This window comes from Dermacentor andersoni, chromosome 1 (assembly GCF_023375885.2).
Source record: "Dermacentor andersoni chromosome 1, qqDerAnde1_hic_scaffold, whole genome shotgun sequence".
Classification (NCBI taxonomy): Eukaryota; Metazoa; Arthropoda; class Arachnida; order Ixodida; family Ixodidae; genus Dermacentor; species Dermacentor andersoni.
Window position 1 is genome coordinate 243,720,669 of NC_092814.1, and position 25,276 is coordinate 243,745,944.

The following is a 25,276-nucleotide window of genomic DNA, read 5'->3' on the forward strand; positions in this document are numbered from 1 at the left end:
GGCAGCACTTGCAGGAACTCCTGTTACGTCTACTTGTTAGGCTCGGTAGGCGGCTGGCATTGCTGCTGAAATTAAGCTTAATGGCAGCAACTTCCTTCCCCAAACTACCTGATCATTAAAACATTCGATTACAGTAGACTCTCATTACAACGGACCCTGATAATCTGACAAAAAATGCCCATTTTATCCGAAACGCCTCACTTCTGAAACTGTGGTCGCAATGTGTAACAACATTATAACCAAGAGTGAGTGACGAGCACCCAAAGTAAAAAACAAACAAAAGAACTCCCAGTTTCACCCAAAAGGCAAAGCATCGATTGCGATAGCAAATTAGTGGACAGCTATGCGAGGAACGGATAGTAGTACTGTAGGCCATATAAAATTGTAAACATTTGCTTACTAACTAAATTAACAAGCACGGTGTCACATGCTCGCAGGAAAACGTGAACAAATCTTGCTTGATGACCACGGAAAGTCACTGTCAAAATGTTGGATAGAGGAAGCATGGCAGCAACAGCGAGCAAATTGACCTTCGTGCTTTCTCTCGCTTCAACGCAAACTAAAAGACTAAACGTTGAAAGCGCAGCGCATACAAAGCTGCCCGCTGTGGGTGCACTTTGTCCACATAGTAGATCGCTAAAATGAGGCCTGTGCGGGCGTGCACTTTGTCCACATCGCAGATTGCTTTCAAGATATGGCGCCTGCTGGCGCATACTTTGTCCACATTGTAGATCGCTTTCAAGATACGGTGGCCTCGCTGTAAACAGCAGCCGCTGGAGTAGAACCCGCCCCTCACCCTTGCCTCACCCCTGTGCCTCGTACACCCCTGTGCCTCGTACACGAACCCGCCCCTCACCCTTGCCTCACCCCTGTGCCTCGTACACCCCTGTGCCTCGTACACGAACCCGCCCCTCACCCTTGCCTCACCCCTGTGCCTCGCCTTCCTCCAGCCCTTGCGCGCGTGATATTGAGCCGCGATCGTCGGCTGACTCGCAAGTCAGTTGCCAGCCCATCTCGACACGGCAAAAGTTTGATTTATATACCCGATTTTCACAAAAATTGCCGCTAATTTCGTCTGCTGTAGCCGATAGTCCGTTGTAGTGCGGTCTATTAAAAGCGAACTTCGTTGCATTAATAAAATAGGTAGAGCAAACTAAGCTTGAAATATGGCCCATTATATCCCAAAGCAGTCCTTCAATACTTTTCTGGCCACGAAACTCCGCCGTAACGCTATGGGAGAGCTTGCTATGCTGCCGCAGCTGCCACGTGGCAGCGCTGGGAGCACGGTGGGGGTTAGACGAAAGCTGCGCACTGCGTCAGTTAGTTCTTTATTCTATGGCTGGGCGCCCAAGTATTCCGGCGGCATCGGTAGTCAGTATTCCTCATTTAAAGATATAATTTGTTGATCTATACCGCGTTGTCACTTCGGCAACAGAAGTCCGAGCGAAAACGTATCGTTATTTTGTTTGCCTAGTGACGCCGATGAGCGGGTGAAGTGGAAACGTGCAATACCGCGACAGGAAGCTGGCGGCTTTACCTTCGACTCTCAACACGGCAGAGTGTGCCAAAAAGATTTTTACACCACAGACGTTGTTAGAAGCGATAAGTTCGTTGTGAAAGGAGACGCTGTGTCCTTGCCCGGCACCGTTCCTTGGCTGTTCGAAGGGCTGCGGGTGTACTAGGCACCACGGCAGAAATTTTTTTTTTTTCTCAGATGCCCTCTGCACTTCATCACAAGGGAAAAGAACAAACTTGCATGAGCAAGTAAGCGCGCAACACGCCCAGCCAGCAGGGGCAAGAAAGTGATATATGCTGAATTGCTTCCTTAACGGTTTCAGCCATGCAAACAAGATTTTTTTTTTTTATTTCCCTGCTTTTTCTCAATGCATTAGATAATCGCAATAAAATGCATTTGCCTCTTTTCATTCACTATTATTTAAACCATGTTCATTTTTCTGTTTTTAAACAAGTTCATTAGAACTGCTTCATAGCTTGCTGTTTTTTTATATGCTTTCCATCATATTATGTATTTTGCATTCCTACCTTGTTTACTGTAAATTCTTTTTCACAACAGTGTCATGTTCACGAACATTTCTAATAAAATGTGCTATTGTACTGAAGCCTGTGACGCAATGGGCTTTAGTGTCTCCTCGGCTTGCCACGTTTTGGGATATTTGCCCCATGTTATGTGGTTCACATTCTGAATAAGTCGGCAGTGCATCAGCATCATGCTCGTGAACACGTGCCTATTTTTGTTTAGATTATAGTGACATGAAACACGGTTTCGATCAGTTTGTCAAGTCTCCCCAGTGCAGTCTTCATTATGCAATCTCACGCCATGCAAGCGTAGTCCACCCAAGCAACACACGTCATTATGAAGCATGCCTAATTGGAGTGAGGTAATAGCAAGACTCGTCCCAGAAGATGAGACATTTGTGAAAGGTAACCAATGCGAGAATTGGAGCTGGCTTTGCGAAGCTGCGCAATGTGAAGTGAGATGCACTTTTGCTCGTGCAATGCCTACGTAACATGAACTTCTCAAGGTTGCACGTTGGAAATGAACAGACGGTGGTTGCAAACTCGGAGTTAATGCTAGGTTAGAGATTGGCGTGTATTCACGCGACACAGTGACGTTGCCTTGAGAAAGCTTCGTCTTTCCTGCTTTAAAACTTTGCCGACGCTCTCTGCGATAGGTTGCAGCAAAGTGAAGTTAGCTTGTATGAACTGCAAACACTGGAAATCTAGTAGCTTTTCTGTTTTGTAATGCGGCAGCGGCAATCTCCCGCGGCATAGACGGTCTCATTGCAAATAGCTAGCGCGATCAGCGCTGCTTCAAGTCTCGCTGCAAAGCTTAAATTTGCTAGTAGTTGGCGAGTTTCTTAGGCTTGCAGAGTGTCACAAGAACAAGCAAACAACCCATTCTTAAATAAATAATCTCATGCTCCTCTGCCTGAAATAAGGAACTGCGCTGCAACGACGCATACATTCAATATTGTTGCATCGGTACGACTGCCTCCATCGTAGCCTTGTTATCTTGCAAAGGTAAGCAAAAGTAACTTTTTAACGCGCACATGCAATAACCGCATTGTAAGGCGAAATATGAGTGGTAGTAGAATGTTAGCTTTTTGATGAAATATAAACAATTGCTTCGACCCGGTACAGGAGTTTCAGCCGAGTGCGGTGCGCACGGACAAGGAATGCCCCCACGCTAACAGCAGAACAGCAGCCACCCTAGCAGTAGCTTCTGTCCCTGTATAAAACTGCGGGCGGAGTTTCGTGACGAGAAAAGCATTGAAGGACTCTGCCGAAAGTCTGTTGTACGTGGGTCCGTTGTCACGAGCGCAGACTGTATTAAGGGGGGACACTGCTATTAAAATAATGTTCATCTTTTCCATCAATATTAATGAAACTTGACGGTCTTGTTAAGATTTTTGTGCTGATTTCAAACATATATTTATTTTTCTAATAGGCCATGTAGTTCTGAAGATAAATGAAATTCATTGTTCATCATTTGCAGAAACCATTAAAAAAAACGTGCTACAAAAATTCATATTGGCACACGCCTAGGTACTAGAAAACATAAGGAACACAATGGTAGGAATACTTTTTTGATATATCAAATATTCGTAATTTTATAGCAATTCAATCATCCAAAGCAGAACTGAAAAATTTTAAAGCATAAATTCCAAAATCTGTTCCTACCATTGTGTGCTTTGTACACTCAGCTCCGAGCCACAACAAAAATTATGCCTCCACCTGCCTTGAAGGCAGAGATATTGTTGCCACAAATTGGCAAGAAGTAAAAAATTGGTGTTTTGCGAAAACGAGAAAAAAAAAATAATAAATTCACTTCTAATCAAAAGTGCAGAAAAAAATTGTGCACTATTTTGCAGTGAAAGTGGCTAAAAGCCACCAGGAATGTAGTCACTTTGACTATGGCCACCCAAATGGCATTTTCTGAAAGCATTCTGCATGTCCGTAATGGTCTTGCGCTTTGTTTGCAGATGCAACTGCTCGGCGGTGGTCCTTCTCCACCATGCGTTTCATGCTTGGTATTCCAGGGTTGAGGTGCAGCTCTTTCAATATTGCTGCAGAGGTCGTCTCGCAGCCAGCGTTGCCTCAGCTACTGCAACTTGCACGGTGAACAGTGAAGCATGCTGTTCCTTTAAAGCCAGTGCCCATATCAGGGAGTAGAGAGACTCGTTGCTGTTCTGAGTACTGCCCTGTAGGCACTGCTCAAGGAGCTTTTCATCAGACAGGCGCTCATAAATGGGCAACAGGGCTTCACAGACATGTGGAGGCAAATTGTAGTGGTACTTAGGGGTTGCCTCAGCCTTATTGCTTGCTGTATTTCCGGCACCACGAGCTTGGTCCTGGTGGACAATAGCTGTGGTCTGATACCAAGTCATTTGATGTTCTGTGGTGATAAGTTGCCATAACTGCCCTTTTCATTCCCTGCACATCACCTTTGTGAGTCTTCAGGGCCCAGCCATTGTATCGTGTCAGCTTTGTGACTAAGTCGGTGGTCAGTTTGCCTTAACCACCAAGGCTCTCCAATCCACCTAGGTCCCTTATGCTTTGTGATAAGGTTTTGCAAGCTTGTGCCCATACGTTTCTGTACATGGTTTGTACAGTCTTTATTTTCCACTGAAATGTATCCATATGCTCTGGCCTCCTGCAGCGCAAGAAAAATGCGACTGTCGCCATACGAGAGTAGGGTGGTGTACCTCAGGTTATGCCGTTAGAGTGACCTCTGGAAAAGGATGAGGGCAGCTTCAACTTCCATTTCGCCGGCCTTCTCGGAGGTGTTTTTCTGACAGGCATGGCTCTCCTTCCAAGCTTTATAACTCGGGTCATTATCCTTTGGTCCACGCTCACAACCAGCGCACAGGTTGCTGAGTACCACATAGTCGATGACTAGCCCCGTAAACAGCTCTATGACGGCGCCTACGCCAATGTGAGACGAGTGGCCACGCGTCATCCAGGAACTGTCGTTTGGCACAGCAATATTTCTCGGATTTCCAAGCTCCAGTTCGTCGCACAGTTGCCAAACCGATTGCGCACACAGTGCCGTCTGCTTCTCGGCCGCAAGTGCCGCCACGGGTGCCAATTTGCTTTTCACATACCTCTGCCACGTTTTGTTGTGAAGACCTCGGTGGGAGATGTCCATTATGGCAAAAACATTGTTTAGCACCGTTCGCGGATTCCCGGTGGCTTGCATCGCGCGCGCGGCAAGAACGTTCACAACGAACGGGTTGCTATTCTGATCACCGTTCACGTGGGGCAAGCTCCGCGCCGACGCGATATCACCGCAGTACGCGCACGTGATAACAATCTTTATGGCAAGGCCATATTCTCGTTCGCTTTTGCCTACTGTGACGCTACCGCCGCACACCTTGCACTTCACAAACGACATCAGTTCATTCACGGAGTCCAAACTAACGATTCGGTCATTCCAGCGACTATAGGCGGCGCGACGGTAGGTCAAAATGACTGCCGAGATGGTGATAAGGTGATCTTGCAAGCATATGCACCTCGAGCAGCAAAGCACCTGAGGCCACCTAGTTTAGCTGCAAGCCATGGTTTCTCGAGTAGGTGGCGTAGAAACTTCAGCCAAGGGTGAGGAACGTAAATTCTTTATCCATCAGATGCACTGACAGAGCACTAATACAAATGTTAGCGTGAGTGGGAATATGACCTGCCTCGACGATTTGCTTTTCGAGTCTGCCTTTGGATCTGCTTTTAATCTCGGTTTTATCGAAAAGGGGCTTACAGCCACAATCCTTGCAGTGCGCAGCAAGGTACAAGGAATTGCTCAGGGCCTTTAAAAATGAAGAATGTTCTCTTAGCCTGTCGTTTACAGCACCCCGCCTGCCCAACGTAATCTATCCCACACCCTGTTGGTATCTTATATACTCCTTTGGTAGCACAGGAAGCAAGCGGTTTCGTGTGTTTCTTTTCACAGATCTTGTTCTTATGACTGTTTTGCAAGGGCGCACAACTGAGAAAGCTTGAGAGGAGCTGTGAAGATGAGGTCAATGCTGTGTTCTTTCCCGGTCCTTTTTAAGGTTGTGAGAAAACATTTTGTCTCCAAAAATATACTTAGTTGCAAGTGAGCGTGTTTCCTGTCCACGTCTCCTTTTTCCACAACGCTTCTGTGCTCCCCTTTCCAAAAATCATGTCAAACCAACTAGCCCAACAGCCTACTATTCCATTAGAGATACCGAGGTCAGCGTCGAATCGCTCTGCCTGCAGACGAGTGCACTCAAGGGCCTGCCGCACTGCGTTAACACCGCAGTACGTGAAGGTACAGGCTTTGTAAAGGTCATTATGTCGTTACTAGCCTTGAAAATGCTCACGGGCATGAAGCCATATATTTTTAAACTGCGTAAACTTAGTAAACGCAAGTGCATACTGGTAACGGACATTAGTTTCAAGCGCTCTTGTTTTTAACAAATTAATCCTGTGCAGTACGGAAGAAACTCTACTGCATTTCGAAATGTAAACTAAAGAATAAAACAGCTGTGAAATACAACAATTTACGAAACTCGTCGCGTACAGGGGTGATCACGCTCGTCTAGAGCCTCGAGCTGTGTACGGCGGAGCAAATGAACTGAAATTTAGTGTAGCGGTTTGACTAAGCACAAAGTGCTTGTGCCTGAATGGGCTTCACATTTTTCCACTTGAGTTTCGAGTTTTTTCTTTGTAACTTAGCACCTACCTTAAAATTTGTTTCTTCCTTGCGCAGAGCCCGGCTCGATCGCTGTAGACAAGTGGGTTCACCTCTGTAAGCGATTCAGTTTCATGCAAATGTAGTACGAGCTTCGTAACTGGTTCCAAAGCCTCAGGACGTTACGCCTGTCTTCAAGTACATTTTAAAGATACCTTAGCTGTGAACACTCGCTGCGGCACGGTTCGAGCACTGTGGCACGCTGCATATGCGATTACTGTTCCCTTTTTCCTCATTGGCGTGTCAGTGCATACTGCAGACCGAACTGCCGAATACGTCGCAGATTTCAATCACTGGGTGACTCCTTCGGAGGACGGCCGCGTGGCACTGCCTGCGTCGCTCGAATGACCGAATAGCGAAGCCTACCTCCGCATCGACTGGTGCGGCCACAACGTCGTAAGCGCAAGTGAGGGAATCCAACTTCCGTTTTGTTGCTGGCATTGAAGCAAGAACATGAAGTTCTTTTTTTTGGGGGGGGGGGGGGGCATTCATTTCCCTCTACAGCAAATCCGCACGTTGCAACACTGCAGTGTCACGCCGAACACGGCCGCTGTCCGTAACGATGTCACTCGTTGAGCTGGCTAGGCCTACTTCGGCATCGTTCGCGGTTGTTGAGCTGGCTAGGCCTACTTCGGCATCGTTCGCGGCTTCAGAATCACTTGCGGTTGGCGGCGGGCTATTCTCGATATCTTCCGAAGGAATAGAGCGCTTCTGAAAGTTATGAGCTGATCGCTTCTTCTTTTTGCCGAACTTGTGCCTTGTGGCGAACTTCCCCAGTGGATCGGACATAGTTGCGCATTTGTCACGAACCTACGAGCACAACGAGACGCGCCGTCATGTTACCTGCAGCCTGCAGAGTGTAGCAGATGACGAGAACCTCACGCAGCCAACCACAGGACGCATTTTAGGTCACGTGCGCTAGTCAACGAATCGGATCGTGCGTTTGAACTTTTTTTTTTCCTCCCCGGATTTTAGCGTCACTGCCGAACCGACACAGTCACCTTTTACAGGAAATTGAAGAAGGAAGGCTCCTCTTTCCAACGAGACCAAGATGGCTGCGATCGCGTGCATAGAATAAGAGCTATGCGCCGCAATAAAAAGGGCTGTTTTCACGTGGTATTCAGCTCGCAGTGATGTTATGAATTGATATTGTGGACAAAATACTCTCCCGTGAGATTCGAAACTTGGTGAATTAAAGGAATATTAGCTGTAGATATTAAAAATTTCATTTTAAAAAAATAAACTTTTTTTTTTTTTTCGATTTTTTTAGTCGCAAGGAGCCGTGTCCTCCCTTAATACCTATCAAGGAGCACTACCCTCACAAGGACCCTTGAACGCGAGGGCCTGGAGGCGTGTGCTTGGCGCTCTTTGGCCATACCTGGCGCTTGCACCACTAAACACTATACATCATCATCATCATCTACCTGATCGTTAGTTTCCCAAAAGGTTGACGCACCGAAGAAACTTGAAACTTTTTCGTTCAGTGCAAAGAAAGCTTTTCCTGCTATTTAATTCTTTTTTATTTATTTATTTTATTTGAGTACCCCAAGGGCCCGTTCGAGCATTACATAAGGGGAGATGGAAAAAGTCAAGCTTAAGTGGAATGCGTAGAAACTAAATAGTATAGGAAGTAATGAAATGCAATAAAAAAATTATGTAGACGTTGAGCACGAACAAAAATAAAGAAAAAAAAAGTTTATACAATATCTTGTTGCACGAAAACATTTAAACGAACTCAAAACTCTATAGAAATGACCAGTCTCCATCAGAACTTGAGTTTAAAAATACAGTCGAATGAAATACGTAAACACCATACAGAAGTACCGTATTTAGTTGCATAATGATCGCACTCTCGTAGTGATCACACCCCTGAATTTTTCGTCAAAATTAGATTTTTTTCCTTTCCCGTGTAATGATCGCACCCCGAACTTGCCACAGCAATATGTTTCGTGCCAAGTCTAGCTAATGACGATCGCATTTACTATCTGTCGAATGCAGTCGAATGCTACGTGAACGACTCTTCAAGACATACCAAGCGGTCTGCACGCACCAAACATTCTTAAGCAGATGCCCCATTTCATTTCTTTCATCACTTTCCGCACTTCCATTAATTGACGCGAGAGGTCGATTAATTGAAAATTTTCTTTTTACCTCTAGTGCCTGCCTGTTTAATAAGAAGGAGCCGACGTATTACAGTGTCCAACACAACACATATTCAGCAATAGATCTAGCAATTGGTTCTTCTCTTCTGCCCCACCTAGAATGGTCCGTGATCAATAAATTGTATGGAAGTGACCACTTCGCTGCGAATTTAAACGTGATAACTCTGCATGAGAACCCTCCGCATATTCCTCGATGGAAATTAACATCGGCGGATTGGGAGCATTTTAAAGAATCATCTTATTTACCAGCAGATTTTATAATTTTACTATAGATGATGCCATTGCATATTTTGCTGCTTTTATTATTGATTCAGCCGAAAAGTTTATCCCGCAGACGAATAGTGGTTCACTAAGCAGACGTGTTCCTTGGTGGAACGAAGACTGTAGAGAGGCTCGAAAGAGACAGAACAAGGCATGGGGCGTATTGCGCAGATCGTTTAATGCCGAAAATCTAATTCACTTTAAACAAATTAAATCACAGGGAAGGTGGACACAATGTCAGGCAATGAGAGAAAGCTGGGTGAGGTTCCTCTCTGGCATTTATTCATACACCCAGGAGGCAAAAGTGTGGAATGGCCTGAGAAAGCTATAAGGGCAACAAATCTATCCGTTGCCTATGGTGAACGACCAAGGGGATACCTTGCAAGGCTATGCGGACTCTCTTGAGGAACACTTTGAGCGTGTGTCGAGCTCAATACACTATTCTGAATCTTTCCTTAAATACAAAGAAATAGAAGAATTTAAGCCATTCGTACGTAAATGCAGACACGATGAAGCGTATAACCGGCCATTCAGTATAGCCGAGATGAGAGCTGCCTTGATCTCATGCAAAAGCTCTGCATCGGGACCTGACCGAGTCATGTATGACATGATCAAAAACTTGCACACTGACACACAAGTTACACTGCTTGCACTGTTCAATACTATTTGAGCTGCCGGATACCTTTCACACACATGGAAAGAAACAATTGTGGTCCCTGTTTTGAAGCTGGGGAAAGACCCATCCCTGGCGGCAAGCTATCGCCCGATAGCTCTTACAAGCTGCCTGTGTAAGCTTTTTGAAAAAAATGATTAATCGCGGGCCCATACATTTCCTTGAACTCAACAATATACTTGATCCCTATCAGTGTGGCTTCAGAGAAGGCCGGTCGACAACAGATCATTTTGTACACATTGAAGGATATATTCGTGATGCGTTTGTACATAAACAGCTTTCCTTATCAATATTTCTTGGCATGGAGAAGGCATATGACACAACATGGCATTATGGTATCTTGCGAAACTTGTCTGAAATGGGCATCTATGGAAATATGCTGAAAATAATTGAAAGCTATTTGTTGAATCATATCTTCTGTGTGAAAATTGGCAACGTATTGTCGCGACCTTTCACACAAGGAACAGGTGTACCCCAGGGAGGCGTGCTTAGTTGTGCGCTCTTTATCGTGAAGATGAACACGCTTTGTGCTTCATTACCACCTGCCATTCTTTATTCCATCTGCGTGGACGACATTCAAATCGGCTTCAAATCCTGTAACCTCGCAGTATGCGAGAGACAGGTGCAGCAGGGCTTGAACAAGGTTTCCAAGTGGGCAGACAAAAACGGATTTAAAATCAACCCCCACAAAAGTTCTTGTGTTCTTTTTACTAGAAAGAGAGGCCTGGTTCCAGATCCTTGTGTTCAACTGTATCGACATCAAATACCTATCAACAAAGAACACAAATTTCTAGGTATTATACTTGACTCCAAGCTTACTTTTATCCAGCACATTAAATATATTAAAGAAAAATGTCTAAGGACAATGAACTTACTTAAAATTCTATCCGACACAACATGGGGTAGCGACAGGAAGTGTCTGATGAATGTTTATATGAGCCTAATTCGATCACAATTGGACTATGGTGCCGTCGTATATAACTCTGCTGCTCCGAGCCCACTAAAGATTCTAGGTCCTGTCCACCATCTAGGTATCCGCGTAGCCTCTGGCGCTTTCAGGACAAGCCCTATTGAAAGCTTATACGCGGAATCAAATGAATGGTCACTCCATCTACAGAGAACTTACATCAGCCTTACATACTTCCTGAAAATACACTCCAATCATCAACATCAATGTTTTAACGCTGTTAACTATATGACGCGTACTACACTTTTCCATAACCGTCCCTCTGTAAGACAGCCTTTCTCGCTTCGTGTGAGGGAGCTTAGTGATGAAATGCATGTCCCACTCCTCGAGCTTCGCCTAATCCATCCAACCAAGCTGTTATCACCTTGGGAGTGGCAGGTGATAGAATGTGACATATCCTTTTTAGAAGTAACCAAACACGCACCAGAGATCGAAATGCGAATGCATTTCCTATAACTCCAGCACAAGCACTCCTGCGCAGAGTTCTACACAGACGCTTCGAAATCAAATGCCGGGGTGTCCTATGCTGCCGTCGGCCCATCCTTCTCAGAATCCGATGTACTGCATCCGGAAACAAGTATCTTTACGGCCGAGGCCTGCGCATTACTGTCTGCTGTGAAGCATATAAGAAAAGAAAAACTTCAAAAATCAGCTATATATACAGACTCCCTAAGCGTCGTGAAGGCCTTGATGTCACTCTATACAGTGAAACCTCGTTAAACCGTAGTTGGCCTGAGCTCGGAAAAAGTATGTACTAAACGGTAGTACTGTTTAACCAAAATAGCATAAGATCGCCCACGAACCTGTCGAAAACACAACTCAGAGAGAGTGCGACGAAAGGGGGAAAAACATGCAGTATTTATTCACTGCGTGCGACAAAAGCGTTATTTTCGTTTGATGCCACGACGGCCTAGCACGACGACAGCTGCCTCAAACTTACTGAAGCTGCGTGCCAGCTTTTCAATTAGCCCCCTCTTCTCGGCAAACACTTGCATGGCAGATTCCTCGTTGGTGCGACCTATTTTCCGTGCACGCGCGCAGTAGTGCTGCAGAAGTCCCAGGGCTCCTTTTTCATTTCCGGGTGCCGGAGTTTGGAATACTTTTAGTTTGGAATAGAGTTACGTTATCGCGCCCCTGTTCTCATCGCGACAATTGCATTGATGAGGCTGACGTAACGTGCAGCTTCTGCCACTGTCGGGCTTGAATCGCCCGTGCTGTCGCTTTCCGTGTCGTCCTCATCACTGTCGCTAGTCGACGCTTCGGCAACAACAGAGGCAACGAGGGCGAAAAGTCGAACCTCGTAGCCGACATCTCTTCGCGGTCGCAGCAGTGCTGCCGAGCAACTCTTTCGCATGCCAAATGCCACACACCATAGTAAACAGCAGATCCCTGTCGCGTGCCAGCGGCGGCTTCTTCGTGTCATGTTCGATAGCACAGATGATGTCTAATTTTTCTTCTATGCTGAGCACCCGGCGTCCTTTTTATCCGAGCTTCGGCATGACGCGAGTCCTCGCTAGCATGACGCCACAACGCTCTCTGGCACGGCGTCGAAATGATGTTGATGTTAATGTGGCTTCACGCGCAAACGCACAGGGTACTTGGAGGCCATTGTTACGATCTCTGAGGCTTGTTCTGCCGGGCCGCCTGATGGAGACTACGCACCGCCATGTTTGCGTGACGAAAAGGGGAAACACTAAGTTTTAACCGATGCATACGCAATAAGCTGGTACGGTTTATGCGGATGCGAAACACATTATGTTCAATGGCTGCTGAGTTGGGGATTTGACCTTACTACTTTTAAAATGAAACTACTGTTTAAGCAGGTACGGTTTAACGAGGTTTTACTGTACACACAAAAATCCAGTACTTAGTGAACTCTATTCCGTCTTGTGTAAAGCGTACATATCTAACCAGCATATCATTATATGCTAGGTCCCTGGCCATAGGAGCATCGAGGGTAACGTTCTCGTGGACGAGATGGCCACGTCAATCATATCGCAAGCTGTTAACCCTACTGCTGAGGTGCCTGTCACAGATCTGAGGCCTTTCTTACGAAAGAAACTGCGAAGCCACTGGCAACGCACGTGGGACGCGGAAACAAATAATAAGCTCCACCTGATAAAGCCACAGTTAGGATTCTGGCCCTCTACTATAAAATCGCGCCGAACAGATGTCCTATTCTGTCGTCTCAGAATAGGACACAGATTTGGCACCCATAATTTTCTACTCACCAGAAGTGAGCCTCCAACCTGTGGTAGATGCGGGGAGAGGCTGACCGTACTCCATGTCCTCCTGGAGTGTCTGGAAGCCGAATTTGAGAGAGACATTTTTCCTTAGCATACCAGCAGCACATTCCTCTTCATCCTGCAATATTCCTCGGTCCAGTACCGCTTTTTAATACAGACCCAGTCCTGAGTTTCCTCAGAGATGTGGTCTTACAAGGTATTAGTCCCATACATTCGTAGCGCTTCCTCTCTTTAGAGCATGCCGCTGGGATAGTTGTACTGTAGAGCACACGCCTCCAGGCCCTTGTGTTTCAAGGGCTCTGGTGAAGCAGTTGTGTTGTAGCTAATTTTTGCATCTTAGATGTTCTCTATATCATATCATTCTTCCGCAATGCAGTGTAAGGCTCATAGTACTCATCATTAGTCATCGCCATAATCTTATTGCACATAGATTTTACGCACTTTACAGCGACTATATTTTTAGGCCCTTTTACAGCCACGTCACATCAACTTCACAGAACTCATCATTCCACTGCGAAATCATTAACACTGTCTTGGCGATTTTTGGCCATACCTGGCCCTTGCGTCACTAAACAACACACATTCAAAAGAAGAAAGCTACAACCAAACTTGCCTTGGCTTTATTATTTGTAGACTTTATAGTGGTTGTAGTCAACAACAACAAAAAAGGTGCCTTTCAATTCCTCTTGTCTGCTCTCTTGGGCAAGCAACAAATCGCGAGCGGCAATGATAGTAACCACGTTTACACTGATACGTTCGAAGTGTACCCTATATATACACCGACGCTTGTAACACAGCAAAGATATTTACCCACCCTTAGCGGAAATGTGCTGTAATAGGATAGTAGTGAAGACGCCGCAGTTTTCGCAGCATGCTTGCCATGTGTTTCAATGTCACTGGCAGCTAAGCGCGCCCATCTCTGTTTCTGTCCCCTCAAAGTGGTCACGCCTATGTCATTCCCGCAAACTTGCCGATAGTGACGATATTATTCATTACTTATACGGAAGAAACTGTTTCAATGCACGCAATGTACTCACGAGAAGAAAAAAAAGTCCCGTTCGGCGCATTGGCGTGCTCCTCCGGCCGCGATTTTTATTTTGGTGTCCCGCACTGTTACAGCGGCAGCTGCCTGTTGACCTGTTATCATCTCGCAGCAAATGCGGGATAAACACATTTTTTTTTTTATTTTGCAGGAAATTTTACTCGCGTAATAATCGCACCCCTGAATTTGCAGCAATCTTTTTGACAAATAAGTGTGATTATTATCTGAGTAGATACAGTAGGTCCTACTTTTCTTGTGTAGAATTAAGGTAGTTGTGGAATCTCAATAGATCTTTTCCAAGGTATGTACGTAAGTGGTGTGTACTCCTTGCTTTCGTAATGCCTTTACGAGTGCTTATGATTTCTCGATAACCTGGTTAATGACATGGATGTGATCCATTGTAGAGTATCCCTTCCTGAAGCCAGCCTGGTCCCTTGGTCGACTGAAGTCCAGTGTTGGCCTTATTCTAATGGAGATTATTTTGGTGAATATTTTATTTAATACTGGGAGCAAGCTAATGGGCGTATAATTTTCAATTCTTTAACGTTTCTCTTTTTTTGGATTAGTATAATGCTTGCATTCTTCCAGTTTTCTTGGACCCTTGCAGTCGATAACACCTTGTAGAAAGAGCCGCCAGTTTTCCAAGCATTATGTCTCCTTCATTTTTGATTAAATCGACTGTTATTCTATCTGCTGCCGCTCCTCCTTGATTCATGTCTTGTAAGGCCTTTTTCCTCTCATCGCATGTTATAGGAGGAGTTTCTGTATCTTGTTCATTACTGTTTCTAATGTAGGTATCCTGACTCCACTGGGTACTGTACAGGTCAGTATAGAAGTCTTCCGCTGCTTTTACTATACCTTCGAGATTGCTGATGTTACCCTGCTTATCTTTCAGTGCATACATCTTGGTTTGTCCTATGCCAAGTTTCCTTCTCACTGATTTCAGGCTGCGTCCGTTTTTCACGGCTTGTTCAGTCTTTCTCATGTTATAGTTTCGAATATCACTTATTTTCGCCTTGTTGATTAGTTTTGACAATTTCATGAATTCTATCTTATCTCTTGAGTTGGTCACTTTCATTCTTTGTCATTTCTTTATTAGGTCCTTTGTTACTTGGGAGAGTTTGCCTACTGGTTGGTTGCCTTGGTGCTTTGCCTCCCACTTCAGTTGTTGCCTCTGAAGTCAACCTCATTACGGTTTCATTCATTACCTCTGTCATCATCATCATCTCTCTGTTCTAAGGCTGCAAATTTGTTTGCAAGTACCAGCCTAAATCTTTCTGCTTTTACCTTTACTGCCTCTAAGTTGACTTGTTTCTTCTTGACCAATTTTACTCTTTCTCTCTTCAAATTGAGGTAAATCCTAGCCCTCACTAACCTATGATCACTGCACTTTACCCTACCCATGCTGGGATCAGCAGAAAGTATGAAGTCAAATACATTCCTTGTTTCATCATTAGCGCTTTTCCAGGACCACTTTCTCTTGCTACGGTTCATGAAAAAGGTGTTAATTATTCTCAGCTTATTCCTTTCTGCGAATTCTATCGGCATGTATCCTCTAGCATTCCTAGAATCGACGCCGTGGTTGCCAGTTGCTTATTCCCTAGCCTGCCTTTTCCCCGCTTTTGCATAGAAGTCGCCGATTACTACAGTATACTGAGTTTGCGCTTTTCGCATTTCTAGTTTAACATCTTCATAAAACTGATCTACTTCATCATCATCGTGACTGGACGTTAGAGCATAGGCTTGTACTGCGTTTAATCTACACCTCTTATTAAGTTTGATTACGACTACTGCTACTCTTTCAGTAATACTGTAGAATTTGTCAATTTTTCCCTCTATGTCCTTATGAATTAGGAATTGTATTGCTTCTTATCAGGGAGACCTCTAAGGCAGAGGACATGGGCATTATTCAGCAATGTATAAGCCTCACCAGTTCTTCTAATCTCACAAAGGCCGATGATATCTCAAACAATGTCTAATAGTTCCCCTCAAAAAGTCCTGCTAAGCTAGCCTCACTCGACAGAGTTCGGCTGTTAAAGGTTGACAGGGTCAGTTTCCATTGGCTTCAGTTTTCAGATAAGCTTCAAATAGAGATAATTTATATTTTGAACGATCAATAGGTCAAACTATTCCGCGATCCCCTTTGAGTTCTATATATCCTGGATCGACTTTATATGCTTTAATGCCTTTAAATGCTTGGTGCAAGTGCACTTGTTTGACTTTCACAGACAATTTTGAAGACAAAGTTCTGCTCTTCAATGTAGAAAAATGAAGTTTCAGTTTAGTGCATGTGAGCAGGCTGAACTAATAGACAGCTAACTAGCATTATTTTATGAGACTGTGTTCTGAGATCATTTCATGGCTATCAGATAAGAGATATTTTCTGACAATATGTTTTTGAATGTACAGAGACATTTTAAAAGTTCCCCACCCAATTATTTTTTAAAAAATTTGTCTAAATCTTTTTATGTGTCTAATTGCTCTCATTCCCACGTGGAAAGGTAAGAAAGGAAATGATTTTACGATGAAGCTTCATTGTTGCATTTTATTGAGCATGAGGACAAATTAAGCTGAATACCTTTAGCTGTAACCAGCTGTGCATTCGTCGGGTTATTCCTTTAAACTAAAAGGCTCTGTAGCCCAATTAGCCTGCCTGCATTGGAAGGTGTGCTATTTTATTTTCTTACGTTATGCCACATTTTTTGTGCTCAGAGAGGTTACGCTTATGAGCTACACAAGAAAGAAGCATTTGTTTATAGCCATTACTTAAAATATTTTAATAAATCATGCACCTGATCTTTGACACCTTGAAAACAATAATGAAAGGCAGTGTGTTTTGTTACTTGTATTGTACACTGCGTCTTGTATGTGCAATATCTTGTTTGCATAATGGTTTGCATTGATACTGGCATTGAAATGCAATATAACTTGCTGTATCTCAATTACCTATGACCATATTGAACATTACTGTGGTGTTTTGTGCAGGCTTTAGAAGAACAAATAGCTGCTAACGATTCTCTTTGCCAAGCCAAAAACAACTCTCTTTCAAAGGTGGGTCATACAGTACTCTTCTGTTGGTGTAGTGCTAACTTTTTTTCCTCTATAAAAGGAGATGTAGTTGGTGAAAACTATGGTATGTTTTGGAATGGCCACCTTTCGAAATTTTTGCTGCTGTGTAACGCTAGGTTATTGCATGTGCTGTATGTAGGATCGCCAAGCCATGGTACAACATTTTGAATGATTGGAAACGTGCGCCTGTATCAATGTTTGCTTCAGCTTTTAGTTTAGCCAAGCTCTGGCCAAAGTGTTCCACGTTGGCAAAGCGTATGCACTCATACCTTCTTGCATGCTGGTTCCCAGTCAGATCAGAATCTGTACACATGTACCTCAATATGAGCGATGAAATTGATAATGAGAAATTGCAGCATATGTTTCAGGAATATGTGTCCACCACTCGCTAGGCTGTGTGTTATGGCAGTGCGGTAGGCATGCAAAGTTTCAGTGCCTAGTTGCGCATGGCGTTTGCTGCTAAGCACAAGGTCGGGGGTTTGATACTCTGATGCAGCGGCCACATTTCGATTGGGGTGAAATGCAAAAATGCTTGTGTAATTAGATTTAGATACAGATTAAACAACCAAGAACTATGGCGTTATGTTCACATCGTAATTTTCACACATAAACGCCCATAATTTTTCAGAGCTTTGCAGACAAGTATCTCGCGGTACTAACTCTCTTAGAGATATGAAATAGCAATCAGTTTTTCCGAGAATATTGAATATAAAGGGCACATTTGCAAGTGTGAACATGTGACAAAAAGCTATGCGAGGCTAGTATACTCTTGAACCATATTGTGGCCATAGTGAAGTGAAATATCAGTTCTTGTGGAAGCCAAGGGTAGGCAGTATAGTAAATGAAATTTTTAGAAGTCATCATAGATGTGAGCACCTATAAAATGATGCTAGGTGGGCTTCATTCTGAAAAGGTGTGTTTTTTTTTCAAATTTTCGGTCACTGTCGTACATGTTTAATGACCATTTGGGACTTATCTTTGGTGTCTTATATGGGCTACGGGGATGCCAGAGGGTTGATGTGTGTACCCCAATGCCCTGCCAAATGCCTTTTGGTGCACTAGCTTTTTCCTCATGCTGCGTTCGCAACATTTTGTTTAGTCCTTCCCCCTTTGTAGTGGGGTAAATAAACGAGTGAATAATTTCTAATCATGCTCATTGTTCACCAGCTTTATTTAGTTCTTATTTTCACTGCAGTTGCCAGATATTTTCATGCTTTTGGAAAAAGTGAAGCTTCAGAGAGAACAGTTCTCAACTGACCCTGATGTCAAGGACATGGTTGAGATGGCTTTGGATATCTACGAGACCTGCCGGCAGATAAACGAGCCAAATCACAGCGTGGATTCTGCAGTCGCTCGCTATCAAGCAGCTCAGGAGGCCATCCAAAAGTGCTATGATTTGGTACTATACATATTTACAGTTTTATTTTTATAAGATTCAGTGTTTTTTTGTTCATTTCGTCAAATCCAAAAGTGCTATGATCTGCCACTATAGTGCAACCCCGCTTATATGCTCTTCCCCCCCCCCCCCCCCCCCCCCCCCGATTTCGCGGTGTCCTTGGTTTTACGACTGATTAATGCAGTCTCAGCAAACTCGCCATAGAGACCGTGAACCCAGCAGACGACACGTGAGAAGTACTGCCACCTGTCCTCTCTGTCAGGAAAGGGAGAGCACCACTTTGCATCTGGAAAGTGACTGGTTTCTGGGCTCCCTGCTAGCCTTCGTTTACCTTCTCTTGCATTCTCAGCCCTCTCATTGTTCGTTTCCCATCCACTTTTTCACGTCGCTCAACAACTGCCTGTTTTCATTCCTTCGTTGCCGTCTCATTGTGCTTTCTCTCTCTTGGCATTTTCTCTCAGAAGTGCCTGCTTCTGTCAGTGGTTTCGGCATTGTGTCAAGCCTGCTATATTTGTACACTGCCAAGAGTGCTTTCGGCCGCATACTTCAACACGTCTATTGGCTAGTCTCGTGAAAGTGAAACTATCTCTGAAAGTGGTTACCTAAGAATACTGCCCTAGGTTGTATAGAAAGCAGAAAAGCATGTACAAAGATTGAACCTATTTGCCACCAGAAGGCCCGCAGATCATATCGGAAGTAAGTGTTCACGCACACAGTTCGGAGCTTTGTTTATACACGAGCATGCAAGACTTCTCACATGTCTGTCGCTGGGTTTTGGTCTCGCATGGGTCGTCGTATTCGACACAGCTAGGTGCCACGTCGGACAAGTACATCAGTACAGAAGTTGCTGTGCTTGTGCCTATGTGAGCGAATGTGCACACTACCATAGACAATATTTGGAGATTTGCCTGTGCAGGTAACAACGTCGTAGGTGACTTCTTTGCAGACATAGCTGAGCTTGAAAGACGGCTCTTGCTGCGTGGCTCAAAAGAAGGTTATAAGATATTGATCGATTTTTAAAAAGTCTGTAATTCAGCAAAGAATGATGTAGCATCGCAATACACGCTATGCTACATCTCTCCTATAAAGCTTGATTGGCACCTGCAATGCAGTATCCGTTTTGCATTTAATATTAGTAATAATTTTTTTTTTGCTGGTTTTGGTTTTCAAGTCTTGCAGTGTATTGGCCTATGACAAATTGAAGCTCCTCACAACTGCTTCATGTGACACCACGTATTCATGAGAGAATTCTTGTTTTTCAGATTATACAACATTTTTGTGTGATCCTGAGAAGGTCATGTAGTCAGGGTTCCACTGTTGTATATTTTTAGTTCTAATTTTGAAATAATTTTTTTTCTTCATTTTGTCCATAATATGTTTTAACTTCTTTTCGTAATTGTTTGCATGGAGGTCTTTCTGTTTCTTGGTATTCTGTATTATTTCTGTCTAGGTCTCTAAAATAGAGACTGTAGCTTTCATTTTCGTTCATTGGTGTAAAATGTTCTAAGAAATGCAGTGAAACATTGCCTTCATGGGATGTGCTTGTGCATCATATAGGGTTTGTTCGTAAAGTAGTGAGGCTGCCTGCTGTGTGGTGCTGCAGACACCAGTGGCATGCTCCCCGGAGGTGGGGTTTGTGGTGGTGGTTCTAAGTCAAGTAACGCACCAGGCGGTAGTCGCATCCGAGCTCTGACGTAGTTAAGATCTGAAGTGATGCAAAAGCTGTTTTCGTGTTTTTGTCATGGCAGAAAACGTAAAAAAATGTCAACGGCTGGAGCAGCGGTATGCAAATAAATTTTGCTTTTAAACCTGGGCAAAACCACTTCCAAAACGCTTGCCTTGGTTAAGGAGGCTTACAAAGACGACGCCCGTCAAGGGCCCTGGTTAACGGTGGTTCAGCGTGTTCAAGAACGGACAGGAGACCGTTGAAGGCATGGATTAATCTGGACACCCTTCAGCGAGGGGTTTGGATGAAGATGTCGCCGAAGTAAAAACTCTCCTGGAGTCAGACCGTCTTTTGAGTATCAAATTAATCACAGAAGACCTCATCATGTGCAAAACAATGGTTCAGAAAATTATTTCTGAAAATGTTAAGATACGGAAGGTTCGTTCAAAATTGGCGTCAAAAGCGACGACTGATGAATAAAAACGACGACGAGTTGACATTTCTCGTAAGATGCTGTTTTAATTAGAAAGTGAATGGGACATTTTAAACGGATTAAAAAAAGGTGACGACTCATGGATGTTTCAATCAACCCTGAAAGCAAGTGCCAAAGCTTGGAGTGGCACACCGCGAACTTTCTGTGCCCCCAAAAATTAAGAACTTTGAAGTTCAAGGTAAACACAATGTTCAATGTTTTTTTTTTTTTTTTTATTTCTTTTCGACAAGCATTGGGGGCTCCACAAAGAATTTCTGCCTTCGGGATGAACTGTCAACACAGTGTTCTAGAAAGAAATCCTTGAGTGCCTTCACAGAACCGTCAAGCAGAAACGACCGGAGATTGTCGATCGCTGGAAGCTCCACCACAACAACGCTCCAGCCCACACCACCTTTGTTGTGACCGCCTACCTGGCCCGGATAGGAGTGGCAACCTTGCTGCAGGTACCGTACAGCCCCGATGTGAGCCCTGCAGACTTTTTCCTGTTCCCAAAGCTCAAGAGAAGCCTTAAAGGTCACCATTTCGACGATGTTCCCGTTATCCAATGGGCTGTCACAGTCTCTTAAAGAGGTTAGGCAGCTGACTTCGAGAGAGCCTTTGCAGCATGGGAACTGCATTGGCAGTGGTTTATCGATGCCCAAGGAGACTGTTTTGAAGAATTCTAATATGTACCGATCGGATCGGTAAATTCTTTTGACCAGACCCATTTTGATTACTTTACGGACAAACCCTTTATATACCACCCAAGTAAATTTGAAATTGCTGCAACAAGATTTGCAAAGTTATGGTGTGATGGTTGCATCGAAGAGCATAAGTTGGCAAAACTCCCTGAGATTCTCAAAAAATATATCTTTTGTTTAAGGCTCACTCGAACTCGGAACTTTCTGGCTTTGTGTTACAGTTGGGCGGGTGACATTTTTCTCTTTATGGCAAAGAATGTTCTTGACAAATAGATTATAGGGCATAATACTGAGACTGTCTTCCTGCAGTCAAGAGTGGAAAATAAAGCTGTACTTTCAGAAATGTAATTTAGGTTGCGATGAGATAATAATATTATTTAGCACAGGTAAAGTTAATTTCCTTTATGATAGAATGCAGTCGTAGTCATGTAAGCATCTGGCGTACACTTTAGTCACACACACACACACAAAATTTGTTTTACTATGTGTAAAATTGATCATAATGTGTGACACAATCAGTGCTACTTTTACTTTATGTTGCAGGGCCACTTGCCAGCACTAAGAGCTGAGCGTGATGCTGCTTCTGAGGAACTTCGGCAGCAGTTGCAAGCCCACAAAGAGATAGTAAAAGATGCTGACCAGGCGAATAGTCGCAATCTTCTGCATATCAAAGTGAGCTGTTAGTGCGGGTACTTCGTGTTGGCTTTCAATGTGTGTTATCTGCAAATTGTATTGATCAATTTTTTTTAACTGTGTTTGCTTGACACCATTATGTTGTGCAGCGTGCAGGTCATAAATATGCTATGTAGAAAAGGAAAGCAGCATTTTATAAATAATATCTTTAAACAAGAGGATGGTTGTTTTTTTTTTCTTTTCTCTCTTTCTAATGGAATGGTGTTGAAAATATTTTTTTTACGTATATGTAGATCAGGGGTTCTGGCTACCTAGGGCTTATGGGAATGGCATTTTAGGATTCCGCAAGTGGCCAAAATCCTGGGAAGGCAGGTGGGGTTCTCCAGCTTCCTGAGAACTCTTGTTCCCTAGCATTGCATTTAGATGGTGGCGCAAGGAAGTTTGGGATCCTTTGATGTAGGTAATCAAAGTGCGACATAAGAACTCCGAAGAAATATGTTAGGGAAGAGGAACCAAAAGAAAGCATAGGACAAGGTGAGAGGAACCCGTCGGGGTTGCTTAGTGGCTGTGGTGTCGGGCTGCTAAGCACGAGGTCGTGAAACGAATCACGGCCACGGTGGCCGCATTCAGATGGTGGCGAAATGCGAAAGCACCTGTGTACTTAATATATTTAGCTGCACGTTAAAGAACCCCAGGTGGTGCAAATTTACGGAGTTCCCCACTACGGCTTGCCTCATAATCAGATCATGGTTTTGGCACAAAAAAACTAATAATTTAATTTTTAACAAAATGAGAGAATCCAATAATAATGGATTTTAATTTGAGGTATGCGAATACCGAATAATAGTTTTCAAATCAAATCAAGAAAAATAAATGCTGAATATTCGATCGAATATAGAATATAAAAAAAAATGGTCACAAAACTTAATGGTTACAAATATTGTGCAAAAAAAAGACTGCTTCATACTAGCATTGCATAACAATGTAACAGGCTATCAGTAACTTGGGTAGACAGTAATGAACATGTACTGTACAATCTACTGTTATTAAAGGGAACTCCAAATTAGTATTCCAGCACTGATTGCAGATCAGTTCTACTATACGAAGGCCTGGAAAATATTTTTTTTATCAATAAAATGTCTGTTGAATAGAATCAACCGCTTTTTTCCCTCTGAAGCTTAACAATTATTGACGTTATGTTCTACTGAATACCAATGAGGTTCTCAATTTAATATTGAACTTCTGTTTTATGGCAATCTTTTATTAGAAAGTGTTGATCTTCAGTTTTCCTCCAGAATATAGAAGCGCTTTCTCATCTTTATGGCAAGGGGGTTATCTTAAGGCCAACCTGCACGTTGGACAAAAGTGCAGACTTTGCATGACAGGACTCAGTGACTGTGCCCCATGTAGCCATCGTTGGGTCCATGCGGGCTGACTGCAGTGAACGCCGATAGTAAAGAGCAGGTGCCTCATCAATTTCCCACCTGTCAAAAATTCTGAAATCTAGAGGGTCACGGCAAGATCGCCAACTATGTCCAATCTTCGCAGCGTGCTGGCATTGGGGAACACATGCAGTAGTTGAGAATTGCTTGCAGAAACAGTCTGCTACCTTGTCAGCCAAAGCAGCCCATCCTCGACATGCTCGGTGGTCCTTTTGTGCCGAAAACAATGTAGTGAGGCACTCACTTGTACGACATGAGAGCATGAGACACTCAATTGCGCACCCAGTATGCGGCACTGTGCAGGTCTCTGTACTGGATACAGTCGAACCTCAATATATCGAACAGCGCGGTGATCGCGAAATAGTTCGATATAACCATAATTCGATATATAAAATCATGTAAACAACATGTCAAAAACTGCTGCAACTCAATCAATGAACCAAGGGCAAGATCGGGGATCGTTGTCCAGAGGGCGCATTTGGTTGCACAGCACGCAATTAGCCTAAGCGGCGCCGACTTCTTCAGCCGCGGTAAGTCGGCGCGGCCTAGGCCAATCGCGTTCTCCGAACAGCTATCCCCAATCACGCCGCAATCGTGCCACAGTAAATAGTCACTTGAAGCTTCACACAAAGTATTTATTTATTTGGCTGAAAATACTGCAGCAGTGTAGCCTGCTTTTTATTGGCAGCCCTGTGCTTAAACATGGAGTCCTCAACATAGTCTAAACGATTCACAAGCGATAGGCCGGTGCCCTCTATTGCGCCGCAGTAGCAGCATAGAAGGGCCAAAGCAGCTACATGATGATGGTGATCATCATCATTAGCCTATTTTATGTCCGCTGCAGGACGAAGGCCTCTCCCTGCGATCTCTAATTACCCCTGTCCTGCGCCAATCGATTCCAACTAGCACCCACAAATTTCCGAATTTCATCGCACGACCTAGTCTTCTGCCGTCCTCTACTGCGCTTCCCTTCTCTTGGTACCAGTTCTGTCACCCTAATGGTTCAGCGGTTATCTAATCTGCGCATTACGTGACCTGCCCAGAGCCATTTTTTTCTCTTAATGTCTATTAGAATATCATCTATACCTGTTTACTCCCTGATCCCAACTGCTCTCTTTCTGTCTCCTAAAGTTATGCCTAGCATTCTTCGTTCCATTGCTCTTTGCGCGGTCCTGAACTTCTCAAGTTTCTTTGTCAGTCTCCAGGTCTCTGCCCCATATGTCATCACCGGTAAAATGCACTAGTTGTATGCTTTCCTGTTCAATGATAACAGTAAGCTTCCAGTCAGGAGCTCACGATGTCACTTGTATGCAATCCAACCCATTTTTATTCTTCTGTTAATTTCAGTCTCATGGTCGGGGTTCCCTGTGATAAGTTGACCAAGGTAAACGTACTCCTTCACAGACTCTAGAGGCTGACTTGCGATCCTGAACTCTTGTTCCCTTGCCCGGTTATTTATCATTATCTTTGTCCTCTGCATATTAATCTTCAACCCCACTCTTACACTCTCCCTTTTAAGGTCCTCAATGATTTGTTGCAACTCGTCTGCAGTGTTGCTGAATAGAACAATGTCATCGGCAAATCGAAGGCTGCTGAGGTATTCACCGCCGATCCTTACTCCTAAGCCTTCTCAATTTAATAGCTTGAATACTTCTTCCAAGCACGCAGTGAATAGAATTGGAGAAATTGTCTCGTTGTCTGACCCCTTTCTTTATAGGTATCTTCCTACTTCTCTTGTGTAGAATTAAGGTGGCTGTGGAATCTCTGTAGATATTTTACAGGGTATTTACGTAAGCGGTCTGTACTGCTTAAATTA

At 43.9% G+C, this 25,276-nt stretch overlaps 1 protein-coding gene across 3 annotated transcripts in view; it reads left to right on the plus strand.

Annotated features, from left to right (window-relative positions):
* The window catches only part of LOC126548000 (serine/threonine-protein kinase 31-like), a 322,789-nt gene that overhangs the window by 163,688 nt on the left and 133,825 nt on the right, over positions 1 to 25,276 (plus strand). For all 3 annotated transcript variants that reach the window (XM_050196069.3, XM_050196070.3, XM_050196071.3), the window contains 3 exons: positions 17,067 to 17,132; positions 18,346 to 18,549; positions 21,929 to 22,057. In XM_050196069.3, coding sequence (XP_050052026.1) covers positions 17,067 to 17,132; positions 18,346 to 18,549; positions 21,929 to 22,057 — 399 coding nt within the window. The remainder of the gene's footprint in view (positions 1 to 17,066; positions 17,133 to 18,345; positions 18,550 to 21,928; positions 22,058 to 25,276) is intronic.